This window comes from Colobus angolensis, unplaced genomic scaffold (genome assembly GCF_000951035.1).
Source record: "Colobus angolensis palliatus isolate OR3802 unplaced genomic scaffold, Cang.pa_1.0 Scaffold201, whole genome shotgun sequence".
In the NCBI taxonomy this organism is placed as follows: domain Eukaryota; kingdom Metazoa; phylum Chordata; class Mammalia; order Primates; family Cercopithecidae; genus Colobus; species Colobus angolensis.
Window position 1 is genome coordinate 5,880,718 of NW_012115167.1, and position 13,522 is coordinate 5,894,239.

Consider the following 13,522-nt stretch of genomic DNA (forward strand, 5'->3'; position numbering starts at 1 on the left):
AGTGAATTACGCCTGAAAAAAAAAATTAAATCTTAAGTTCCTAGATCCAACTACCAATGAATGGGTTTACAAGAAATACAAGGATTTCTTGTATTCATGAATGTGAAATGTGATGTAAATGTGAACTAGAAACCTTTCAAGGAAAATTAAGAAAATAAAAATATACTTAATGAAACTAGGCCTCTGCTTCATGTTATTATTGCAAGCTAAACTTAAAAAAAAATGGAATGATGCTATATATATATATATATATATATTTTTAATTAAAAAAAATTTTTTTTTGAGATGGAGTCTCACTCTATAGCCCACGTGGGAGTGCAGTGGCGTGATCTTGACTCATTGCAACCTCCGCCTCCCAGGTTCAAGCAGTTCTCTGCCTTAGCCTCCCAAGTTACTGGGATTACAGGCATGTACCACCACGCCCAGCTAATTTTGCATTTTTAGTAGAGGCAGGGTTTCACCACGTTGGCCAGGCTGGTCTCAAACTCCTGACCTCAGGTGATCCACCTGCCTCCCAAAGTGCTGGGATTACAGGTGTCAGCCACTACACCTGGTCTAGAAGAATATATTTTTAAAATAGTACCATGAGGATGCAATCAATAAGATGTAGAACGTGAAAAACTCTTTAGGACAAATGACCTATAAATAAATTGCAAGAAAATTAACAATAGCAACAATGAAGATGAAAGGGTAACCTGTGGAATAAGAGAGATTTAAGAAAGTGAGAGATTTAAGACAGCCAGGAGAGTGACATCAGCAAAATGGGAGACCAGGAGCTACCTCACTTGTGTTTCCCCACAGCAACAATAGTTTTTAGCTTTTCACCTGTCCACAGATAAAAGTACCTCTGTTGGGAACTTTGGAAACTAGATAGGAGACAGTGAAACCCTTATGGAGCCCAAGATCCAGGAAGGCTCTTATGAGACAGCAGAACCGCACCCAGGTAGCAGACTCATTGATCAAGGTTGCAGCTCCAGACTTGGAAATGGTGCTACCTCCCTGTGGACTTGGCTACAACCCTGTTTGGCCTTGGTCCTGCTGCTAGACCATCTACTTAGGGACCTGGAAGAATCATAACTACTTGTGTCTCAGGTGACAGGCCCACCAACATCAGTTTCATAGCAGACCCTGAAACAACTGTTAAGTCTCAACTCCAGCCCTCCTCATTGTGGTCTGAGAGCAATCCTGCCCATGAAGAGACCCGGGGGTGACATGACTATCCATGCCCCAGGAAGCAGGCCTGCAGATTTCACTCTTGCCTGTGGACCCTGAAGCAGCCCAGTGACTTGGTTCCAGCCCCTCTAAACTACTGTTAGGGCCAGTACTGTCTGCCCAAGGGCCCACCCAGTGACCTAGCAGGAAGCTTACCAGGAAACTGGAGGAAGCCACACCAGTCTATGCATCTGGTAATAGGCCCATTGTCTGCAGACCCCCATCGCAACACCAGTCCTACTGACCAAGGTCCTGGGGGCAGTCCAGTCCACCCATGGACCAGACAGGATCCACACCCATTAGAGCCCCTGGTAACAAGCTTGCCAACTGTGGACCCCACTGTGGACCCAGCTCCAACCCCATTTGAGTGCAATCCCATCAATTCAGGGACCCAATAGGAGAAGGCCTTTTCTTTCTAAAACTAGTCTATAAAGACTGGAAGAGGTGTTTGTTCCTTTTTTTTTTGAGATGGAGTCTCGCTTGTCGCCCAGGCTGGAGTGCAGTGGCACGATCTCGGCTCACTGCAAGCTCTGCCTCCCAGGTTCACACCATTCTCCTGCCTCAGCCTCCAGAGTAGCTGGGACTACAGGTGCCCACCACCACACCCGGCTAATTTTTTAATTTTTAGTAGAGACGGGGTTTCACTCTGTTAGCCAGGATGGTCTCGATCTCCTGACCTTGTGATCTGCCCACATCGGCCTCCCAAAGCGCTGGGATTACAGGCGTGAGCCACTGCGCCTGGCGTGTTTGTTCCTTTAAATACATAAACACCAGTGCAAAGTTACATGGATAGCAAAGACTCAGGTAAACATGACACCATCAAAAGAAACTGCTATGAATTGAATATCTTTGTCCACTCCAAAATTCATGTGTTGGAAACTTAATCTCCAATACAACAGTGTTGGGAAGTGGGCCTCCTCCAGTTCCTTTGCCACACTACCACCACAGAAGGATCTTTTAAGAACTCAAATCTGGCTGGTTGGGGTGGTTCATGCCTGTAATCCCAGCACTTTGGGAGGCTGAGGCAGGAGAATAGCTTGAGCCCAGGAATTTGAGATCGGCCTAGGCAACACAGTGAGATCTTGTCTCAAAAAAAAAAAAAATCTGTGCACAGTGATGTGCACCTGTAGTCCTAGCTACTCGACAGGCTGAGGCAGGAGGATCCTTTTGAGCCTAGAAGTTCGAGGTTGCAGTGAGATAGGCTCATACCACCGCACTGAGTGGCAGAGTGAGACCCTATCTCAGAAAAAAACAAAACCCCAAATCTGATCTTGTTATTACTCCTCTGCTTACAACTCTTCAGGGACTCCTGAAGTAGTTGAGAACACACCACTCCAAATAAGCTACTCTGGCTCTTATTGATTATTTTGAGTTAAAAGCACCTAAAAAACAGCAGGTGCATAAAGGGCACTGTGACTTACCTTTTTCTTCCTGAAAGCAGAAGCAGAAGATAAAACTCACATGTGAAAGGTGCTCTTTTTTCTTTTCTTTTCTTTTTTCTTTTGACAGTCTCACTCTGTCGCCCAGGTTGGAGTGCCGTGGCATCATCTTGATCTCGGCTCACTGCAACCTCTGCCTCCCAGGTTCAAGTGATTCTCCTGCTTCAGCCTCCCGAGTAGCAGGGATTACAGGTGCCCCCCACCACACCTGGCTAATGTTTGTGTTTTTAGTGGAGGTGGGGTTTCACCATACTGGCCAGGCTGGTCTGGAACTCCTGACCTCAAGCAATCCAGCTTCCTCAGCCTCCCAAAGTGCTGAGATTACAGGCATGAGCCATTGTGCCCAGCTAGAAGGTATTCTTAACACCAGAAATGGGGAATCACGGCCATAAAAAATCTGTATTAAAAAACCTTGTTAAACTAATTCTTATCTTCCTAGTCACTTCTCCATGATTAACCACCCTAGACCAAGTCCATATTTTCACAATTTACTACTCTTTGTCCCACTTAGCGTATAATCATATGGCTGAAAGTGCTTCTTTGGGTCATTTCCTTATGAAGGCCCCTGTGTCATGTAAAACTTACATTAAATAAATTTGTATGCTTTTCTCTTGTTAAGTTGTGTTTTGTTACAAAGCCCCAGCGAAGAACCCTGAGATGGGAAGAGGAAAGATTTTTCCTTCTCTACACTTCCCAATGATTAAGTATAAAAATTGGCATTACTTGGGAGGCTGAGGTGGGTGGATCACCTGAGGTCAGGAGTTCGACACCAGCCTGGCCAACATGATAAAACCGCGTCTCTACTAAAAATACAAAAATTAGCTGGGCGTGGTGGTGCATGCCTGTAATCCCAGCTACTCGGGAGGCTGAGGCAGGAGAATCACTTGAACCTGGGAGGCAGAGGTTGCAGTGAGCCGAGATTGTGCCACTGCACTCCAGCCTGGGCAACAAGAGCAAAACTCTTAAAAAAAAAAAAAAAAATTGTCCATTACATGTAAACTCTTCATCTCTGTGACCTAGGCCCTGTCTATTTTTTCAGATTTATTACCCTAGGGTCCTGGTTCCATTCTTCCTGTACTATTTACAGAGAACTCAACACCTCACTCTGTTTCATGCTTCCATATATAGGGATGAGTTACTTCACCTGCAGCATATTCTGATATTCTCCATTAAGCCTCTCCTGACCTACTGCAGCTGAATTAATGGAATCTTCTTCCGCCAAACCTGATAGCTATTTTTAGGTACTAAGTAATAACAATTCTTAGTCCATTGTATTTTAATAATTTATTTACATGTAATTTTCCCTTACCAGAATGTAAGATTTTAAGGCAGAGACAGTCAAATATTTCTGTTATCTTCTGGAGCCAAGCAGAATGGATTGCAAAAGCTCTCAACTAATACCTGTTGGCCAGGGCATGGTGACTTACACCTGTAATCACAGCAGTTTGGGAGGCCAAGGTGGGAGGATCACTTGAACTCAGGAGGTGGAGAACAGACTGGGCAACATGGTGGGACCCTGTCTCTAAAAAAAATTTAAAAATCAGCTAGATGGGCTGGCACACATCTGTAGTCCCATCTATGTAGGAGGCTGAGGCAGAAGGATAGCTTGAGCCAGGGAGGTTGAGTTTGCCATAAGCTGGGATCACGTCACTGCACTGCAGCCAGGATGACAGAGTGAGACCCTGTCTCAAAAAAATAAAATCTGTTGAGTGACCAGTTGAGTGAAGAGTGAATGTTAATAACAGCATAATTGCAGAAAGTAGAATGGAGACAGAGTGCAGGTAGAGCTCATTGTAAAACTTTGGTGCCCTTGTGTTTGCACACATCTCTGTTCACATTTTATATAATATTTTAATGTTTTCAGAGGTGGAAAACCTCATTAAATGCCTGGGACCAGTTGCTTAATGGAACTTAGAATGGAAACATATTTGGCCACAATGGAAAGGAAACCTGTTTACAAGGAAGGCTTAGTTAGGTATTTATAATTTCCCTTTGCATCAAGGCTTCAGGGTCTTTTTCTTACCATTTCCTTGCCTTAGACAATTCTTTTAATAGGCCTATGCCCAGCTTTGTTATCTACAAAATAGGTTGTTTTGAGAGTTAATAAAATAAAGCTTTGTACTTGGATCCTTTTGCTTGAAGGCATTCTAAAAATGCAGCTGCTACCAAGTTTCAACTGTTACATTGGCAATAGCAGCCCCTAGTGGCACAGGAATTAATTTATTTTATTGCTCACTGATATTTTGGAACATGCTGTAGGCTCAGACAGGCAGTAATATGTGGCAGAATATGCTATCCCAAAATATACCACTTTGGCATAAGGATTATTTTGAGCTAAAGGCACATTAAAAAAAAAACGGGTGCAAGAAGGGACTCTGATTCTTCCCCTTTTCTTCCTTAAAGGAGGAGATAAAAGCCCCATATAGAAGATGTCCTCCCGTTACCAGAAGGAAGGCAACATTCTTATTGTCTTCTTAGAATGGGAAGTTGAGACTGAGAAAATTCTGTACAAACAGACCTTGTTAAAATACTTTTTATCTTCTTTAGCCTCCCCACATAGTTTAGTTACTTTTCTGCCATTGCCTGTCTTTATTCGTCCTAATATAGAAGCATTTAAGTTTTCCCACTTTTGTGGGTCATTTACTTACGAGGGCCCCCATGTCATACGTTATATTAAATAATGTAAACTTAATATTAAATAAATCTGTATGTATTTCTCTTGTTAACCTGTCTTAACGTAAGTTTAATTCTCGAGTCCAGCCAAAAAACCCTAAGAGGGCAGAGGTAAAATTTTGCCTCTTCTACACATACATTTGAGTAGGAGTTAAATAATGATAGCAATGTTGTTGTTGTTGTTGTTGTTTTGTTTGTTTTTTTGAGACAGAGTCTTGCTCTGTCACCCAGGCTGGAGTGCAGTGGCGTGATCCCAGCTCACTGCAACCTCAACCTCCCTGGCTCAAGCTATCCTGCCTCAGCCTCCTGCATAGATGGGACTACAGCCATGTGCCACCCCACCCAGCTAATTTTTGTGTTTTTAGTAGAGACAGGGTTTTACCATGTTGGCTAGGCTGGTCTTGAACTTCTGACCCCAAGTGATCCACCCACCTTGGTTTCCCAAAGTGCTGGGATCACAGGTGTGAGCCACTGCGCCCAGCCTGTGTTTTTACTTGCTTCTAAAAGAGTAATGTATTTCTCGTTAAGGTTAATTAGAGCTGGGGATACTCAGGAGTTCTAAGTCATGTTAAAAGAAAAACCAAACTCTGTAAAATATTTTAGACATTTATTCAGGGCCAATGTGACTGACCACAGCCTGGGAAAAACACAAACCCAAGAAACTTTGAGTAAGTGGTCCTGAGGTGGTCAGATTACAATTTTATGCATTTCAGGGAGGCAGGAGTTACAGGCAAAGATGTAAGTCAACACATGGAAGGTGTTCAGTCCAAGAAGCCAGGATATGCTGAAGTGGGACTTACAGGTTACAGGTGGATTCAGAGATTCTTTAATTTGCAATTGGTTAAAGTTGTAAGGCTCTGTCTAAAACTTGGAGTCAGAAGAAAGAAATGTTGAAGATAAGGATGCTACGTCAGAGTTAGCCACAATATTTTACATCGAAATGACCTATTCAGCAAGACTGATGGTCTGCAGGCATGACTTAACTCTTGCCTTGCATGGCCTTAGGTCTTTCTATAATTTGGTGTCTTATTGCCACAGAGTCTTATGATCCCTATTTTAACATTAATGCCAGTGAGTTGTTGTGTCTAAACTCTGAAAGGGAGGAGGTAGAAGGATCTATGTCTGATCTCTTCCTGTTATGGGTAGAAATACAATTTTTCAGGTTTCTCTGGGGTCCCCTTGGCCAAGAGGAGGTCTGTTCACTCAGTGGGAGGCTTAGGATTTTATTTTTCGTGTACAGTCAGGACCCACGGAAAACTAGGGGGCTTATAGAAAGACTTCTGAGGGATAAATTAACCCATAGATATTGTAGGCTACATTTGGTGTGTGTTTATATTTTGGGGAGAAAGTGTCTGAGGCTTTTTATCAGATTCTGAAAGCATCTAGTGATACCAAAAAGTTTTAAGATTAATATTCAGTGGACATGGAAAATAAAAATTTTAAAACACTTCTATTTTTATTTTTGAGACAGAGTGTCTCACCCTGTCACCCAGGCTGGAGTGTAGTGGCGTGATCTCGGCTCACTGCGATCTCAGCTCACTGCAACCTCCACCTCCTGGATTCAAGTGATTCTCCTGTCTCAGTCTCCTGAGTAGCTGGGTTTACAGGCACACACCACCACACCCCGCTAATTTTTGTATCTTTAGTAGAGACAGGGCTTCACCATGTTGGCCAGGCTGGTCTTGAACTCCTGACCTCAGGTGATCCGCCTGCCTCGGCCTCCCAAAATGCTGGGATTACAGGCGTGAGCCACTGCGCCTGACCAAAACACTTTTTTTTTTTTTTTTTTAAAAAAGCAAGGTTCATGACTTTCCCCTGTAATGTAGAATACACATCCTTTAAAGTTTTCATTGAAAGATTTTTATTGCTGGGGACGGTGGTTCATGCCTTAATCCCAGCACTTTGGGAGGCCGAGGTGGGTGGATCACCTGAGGCCAGGAGTTCAAGACCAGCCTGGACAAGATGATGAAACCTTATCTCTACTAAAAATACAAAAATTAGCTGGGCAAGGTGGTGCGCACATGTAATCCCAGTTACTTGGGAGGCTGACACATGAGCATTGCTTGAACCCAGGAGGTGGAAGTTGCAGTGAGCAGAGATCTCGCCATTTTACTCCAGTCTGGGCAACAGAGTGACACTCTGTCCCCCCACAAAAAAGAATTTTGTTTTAGAACCTACTACTTATTTAATTTTTTCATTAAATAACTTTTTATTACAACAGTATTACATGTCCACTGTAGATACTAAGAAAAATCAGGTAAGCAGAAAGCCATCCTCAGTTACTAAGAGATATACACTGTATGTTGGTGAATAAACTTCCAGATTTTTTCTATGTAGGTTGATAGATTTTACTATATTTTATTTTATTTTATTGAGACGGAATCTCACGATCTTGGCTCACTGCAACCTCTGCCTCCTGGGTTCAAGCGATTCTCCTGCCTCAGCTTCCCGAGTAGCTGGGACTACAGGCGCACACCACCATGCCCAGCGAATTTTTGTATTTTTAGTAGAGATGAAGTGTCATCATGTTGGCCAGGATGGTCTTGATTTCTTGACCTCGTGAGCCACTGCACCCGGCCTAGATTTGGCTATATAAACTTGAGGAAAATATTTGCAAGTAGGTAACAAGCATTAATATTTCTATGCATAAAGAGCTCTTAGAAATCACTGAAGTGGCTGGGCGTGGTGGCTCACACCTGTAATCCCAGCACTTTGGGAGGCCGAGGCGGGTGGATCACGAGGTCAGGAGTTTGAGACCAGCCTGGCCAAGATGGTGAAACCCCATCTCTACTAAAAATACAAAAATTAGCCGGGCATGGTGGCGCATGCCTGTAGTCCCAGCTACTTGGGAGGCTGAGGCAGGAGAATCACTTGAACCCAGGAGGCAGAGGTTGTGGTGAGCCGAGATCATGCCATTGCACTCCAGCCTGGACAACAAGAGTGAAACACCTTCAAAAAAAAAAAAAAAAGAAAATCACTGAAGTGACAGAAACCCCTATAGAAAACGGACAAAGAAATAGGAAGAAATACAAGCAGCCAATAAATGTAGTAAAAAAGTATTTACTCTCAAAATTTAAGAAATGCAAATTAAAACAGATAATATTTTTCATGTATCATATGGCAAAGGTTATAAAGAATAATATGGACGGGTGCAGTGCTATGTGCTCATAGTCCCAGCTACTTAGCCTGAGATCGGAGGATAACTTGGGCCTAGGAGGTCGAGACTACAGTGAGCCAAGATCGTGCCACTGCACTTCAGCCTGGGCAACAGAGTGAGACCCTGTCTCAAAAATTAAATTAAATTATTTAAAAATATAATATCAGTCGGCCGGGCGTGGTGGCTCAAGCCTGTAATCCCAGCACTTTGGGAGGCCAAGACGGGCGGATCACGAGGTCAGGAGATCGAGACCATCCTGGCTAACACGGTGAAACCCCGTCTCTACTAAAAATACAAAAATTAGCCGGGCATGGTGGCGCATGCCTGTAGTCCCAGCTACTTGGGAGGCTGAGGCAGGAGAATCACTTGAACCCAGGAGGCAGAGGTTGTGGTGAGCCGAGATCATGCCATTGCACTCCAGCCTGGACAACAAGAGTGAAACTCCACCTTCAAAAAAAAAAAAAAAGAAAATCACTGAAGTGACAGAAACCCCTATAGAAAACGGACAAAGAAATAGGAAGAAATACAAGCAGCCAATAAATGTAGTAAAAAAGTATTTACTCTCAAAATTTAAGAAATGCAAATTAAAACAGATAATATTTTTCATGTATCATATGGCAAAGGTTATAAAGAATAATATGGACGGGTGCAGTGCTATGTGCTCATAGTCCCAGCTACTTAGCCTGAGATCGGAGGATAACTTGGGCCTAGGAGGTCGAGACTACAGTGAGCCAAGATCGTGCCACTGCACTTCAGCCTGGGCAACAGAGTGAGACCCTGTCTCAAAAATTAAATTAAATTATTTAAAAATATAATATCAGTCGGCCGGGCGTGGTGGCTCAAGCCTGTAATCCCAGCACTTTGGGAGGCCAAGACGGGCGGATCACGAGGTCAGGAGATCGAGACCATCCTGGCTAACCCGGTGAAACCCTGTCTCTACTAAAAAATACAAAAAACTAGCCGGGCGAGGTGGTGGGCGCCTGTAGTCCCCGCTACTCAGGAGGCTGAGGCAGGAGAATGACGTGGATCCAGGAGGCAGAGCTTGCAGTGAGCTGAGATCTGGCCCTGCACTCCAGCCTGGGTGACAGAGTGAGACTCCGTCTCAAAAAAAAAAAAAATATATATATATATATAGTATCAGTCAGTGTCAGTAAAGTTTCACAGAAATAAGTAGGTGCAGCCTTTCTGGTGGGTAATTTGTAAATTATGTTTTTAATAGTGCTGTTTCTGCTTGCCACCCTTTCATTTAATGCTTTTTCTTTTTTACCAGCCATTCTCTGCAACTTCTGTAAGTACATGTAAAACAATCTATAGTTTGTCTCTGAGTTTGGTTTACTTGGAGCCATGGAAGCAACTCTGAATTTGCCTTTTATAAAATTACTTTAGGAAAAGAAATATTTTTTTCTATTATAAAAAATGCCTCTGGCCGGGCACAGTGGCTCACACCTGTAATCCCAGCACCTTGGGAGGCTGAGGTGGGCAGATCACCTGAGGTCACTGCCCTGTCTGTGCTCAAGTTTCTCTCCCAGAATACAGCCTTTTCATTTATTTAAATCCTGCTCATTCTTCAGGGACCAGCCCAAGTCCCAGTAACTACCATTAACCTTCCCTGCCAATATCAACTCAAACTCATCTCATTCTCTAACTTCCATCGCACTCTGGTCTAGATGGAGCACCCTTGCTACTGAATGGGGACCACAGACTGGCAGCATTGGCATCACCTGGGAGCTTGTTAGAAATGCAGACCCCCAGCCCTGTACCAGACCTGCTGAATCAGTTTACACTTTACCCAGGCCCCCAGACTTAGTGTGGTTCGTATGCACACTAAGGTATGGGGAGCACTGTCCGTAGCACTGGTTCTCAGAGCATGATCTATGGACCAGCAGCACCTAGCATGGTGTTAGCACTGCCGAGTATCGGCTCTACCCCAAACCAAGTGAATCCAGCCATCTGTGTTTTAACAAGGCCCCTGGGGAGTCTGAGGCACACTCAAATTTGAGAACTACTTCCAGTTCATCTGGCCCAGCATCTAATTCCAGGATGCTTTTCCATTTCATGTGTTTGTCTCCCTCTTCAAGATGTGGACCCTGAAGGCAGGAGCCATGTTGGTTGTCTCTCTGGCACTCAGACCAGTTTCAACAGGGTGATTGACGCCCCAGGGTAACTGATCAGTTTTCCTTTCCCCTCCCTGCCCTGTACAAGCACAAGGGAGTCTGGGGAGAAGGAGAGAGGAGGAAAGGGTCGATGGAAGATGACCTTCTTTTGTTTTCCCGAGTCTCTCAAGGGTTTGAGGTTTTTGTGGGAGGTTGGGGCACATTATGCTGCTTCTCTCAAATTGGAGACCATTGTTACCATGTAATTTTATGTTGTGGCCTGACTTGATCCAGAATCCTGTCTCCAATAGTTTTATGTGGGTTTTCTCCCTGGAAAAAGTTTTTATTGCGATTGAGCAAATAAAGCAATGTTGGCTAACTGTTCCCTTTTCTGGATCGATATGTCCTTCATCTGGGCAAGTGGCAGTGGCCAGCTCCTCTGGCTTGCAGGACCAGCAAGGAAGATTTTCAGACGTGACTAATGTATAGGCTCCTTGGACTTCCTACTCATGAACTCTCATAAAATGCGCTTTGTTCCATCATCGTCAATTTAACACAGCAGCAAGCAGTCCTGGGCTGGGGAGCAGCCGGGCCTCGCCTTTAGTGCGCTTCCTCCTTGGGCTGGCTGTGAGCTTTCAGATAGCCAGACATAATTCCCTTTGAATTGCTTAATGGACATACAATTTTAATCAATCATAGGACACTTGAGTGGGAAGAACTGGAGAAATCATCTACTTCTTTATTTTACAGGTAAAGGTTCTGGCTTAAAGATTATGCAGTTGGTTAACAGAATTATGACCAGAGCTAGTGCGCCGCGCAGGCGCACTACGCCGGTGCCCGGTGCGAGGGCGTCACCAGAAGTGCCCCGCGGCGCCCCGGATGCGACAGGGCAACATCGCGGTTGCCAGGGCGACGGGAGCTTTCCGCAGCTGCTGGTACTCCCGATTGGAAACAGAACCGTTAACCGTCGAGGGCCTTAGCAGCCGTCATGACCCTCTAGGGAATCCCACGATGTTGTTCTACCTGACCAAGAAAGTGAGTTTCCTGGCGGGGGGCGTCCTCATTTCCGCGCCATTCCCGCAGCCTGCAGCGATTCCCGCTGCCTTCCCGAGAAGCCAGGCTGCTTCACCCGGTCCCGATCGTGGCTTCGCCATTCCGCGGCCATCCTTCTCTCCGGGTCCAGCCTCCGACCTCCTCCTGCGGTTCCCAGAGCCCCAGACAGTCCTTGACCGAGCCCGCTGCCCTCTCGTAGCTCTCTCCCATTCCTGCCCCTGGCTAGGTCCTTTTGGGTGGCTCGAGGATAAGTCTCCACGTGCTACTCTATCTTTCCTCCTCCACCTGTTGCTGATCCACATGATTTAAACTCTTTGGATCACCACGAGCCACTGGGCAAGAGAAAGAAATAACAATAGGATAGCCTAAGTGTTGTGGGTAAAAAGGAAGAGGGACTGGTGGTATGGATTTATACCCGCTCCCTGCCCTCCCTTTAAAAAATCCACCCGGTGACTCTGGCGTTGGCTTCCTCCGCAGTCAGTATCCTTCTCTTTTTTGCACTTCTTTCCCTCTTTCCCAAAGGCTAGAGCCCGGGTCAGTTCAAGGGACCATGCCCATTTCACAACAGCTCGTTTTTTTTCTGCAAGACCGTCCGTTTTTCTTCTTGGAAGATTTTCTTCAGCCTTCATCACCTGCAGACTTATTTCCCACCTCCTTCGTGAAAAGTTGCTAGTGCGGCTATGGTTGCTTTTACAGATTTCCATTCCCAATAACGTGAAGCTTAAGTGTGTATCCTGGAACAAGGGACAAGGGTTCATAGCATGCGGTGGTGAAGATGGATTACTGAAAGTTTTGAAATTAGAGACGCAGACAGGTAAATGAATGCAAGCCCACATGTTTGAAATTGGTAGAAAATTGGCTAATGTTGTTTGTTCATGCAGTTTACTCATGGTATCTGTCAGTATGCAATTCTGATTATTTTAAAGGGAAAACCAACATTTTATGGTGTTTTATCTGGAGTATGTTTGCAGTACAGTTCAGAGAATGTTGAATGTAAACATCAGATGGTTTTTGCTGAGTTATTAATGGAGAATGAAAAATAACGAAGAATGAAAATAAGTCACTGTGTTATGCTATGTCTAATTATTGTACTGTATTATTAGGAGTCTAATACAAATCCTGTGAGTCAACATTTCAGTAAGAAAATCTGGTGGATTATTTACAGGCCTATCCTTTCTGCTTATTAGATACATTAATGGTTATTGACCTAGTGTCCAAGAACAGAAAATGGGATATGTTTTACATTTCTATTAGTGGGTCTCTTGTTTTTGCGGCTTGATTTCTTTCTTTATCTAGTTGTCTGGAATCTCAGCAAACAGCTTCCTACTTCTTTAGCCCCCCAGTGCTGCACTAGATTGAAGATCTAGATAAGGCAATTAGGGTTAAATCTCTGCTCTGCCACAAGACTACTGAATGACTTTCAACAAGTGGCTGAGGATCTTACTACTTTAGTTTACTCTTCCATAAAATGAAAATGTAGGGGATTAACTGCATTACATTTTTGGATTCCTTACAACATAGCTTCTCAAACTGTATTAGGTATAAGAATCACTGGAAGAGGTTGTTAAGATGGATTTCATGCTCTACCCCCACACAGTGGACCCAGGATGGGGCCTGAGAATTTCCATTTCTAGTGAAACTGAGTTGCTGGTCCTCAGACCCCACTTTGAATAGCATTACCTTACAGCTTTGAATGTGGTATGAATAATTTAAATACTTATTGACGATTTTCCATATACTGGATGTTTAACCTTCACAATCTTATTTGACTTCACAATAATCTTGGGCAGTAGGTATTCTAGGTGAAAAAATTGAGGCTCTGAGCTGTTAATAATTGCCTTAGGTCACGCAGCCAGTAAGTGGCAGAGCAAGGATGTGAAACTAAGTTTGTCTCA

General features: G+C 44.2%; 1 protein-coding gene across 1 annotated transcript in view; it reads left to right on the plus strand.

The window, feature by feature from the left end:
- Window positions 1-11,479: 11,479 nt before the first annotated feature.
- LOC105511664 (WD repeat-containing protein 35-like) overlaps window positions 11,480-13,522 on the plus strand; it is a gene marked incomplete at its 3' end in the record, with an annotated part of 85,666 nt that continues 83,623 nt past the window's right edge. The window contains 2 exon segments of the mRNA XM_011941840.1: window positions 11,480-11,609; window positions 12,324-12,441. Of these exon segments, the coding sequence (XP_011797230.1) occupies window positions 11,586-11,609; window positions 12,324-12,441 (142 nt within the window).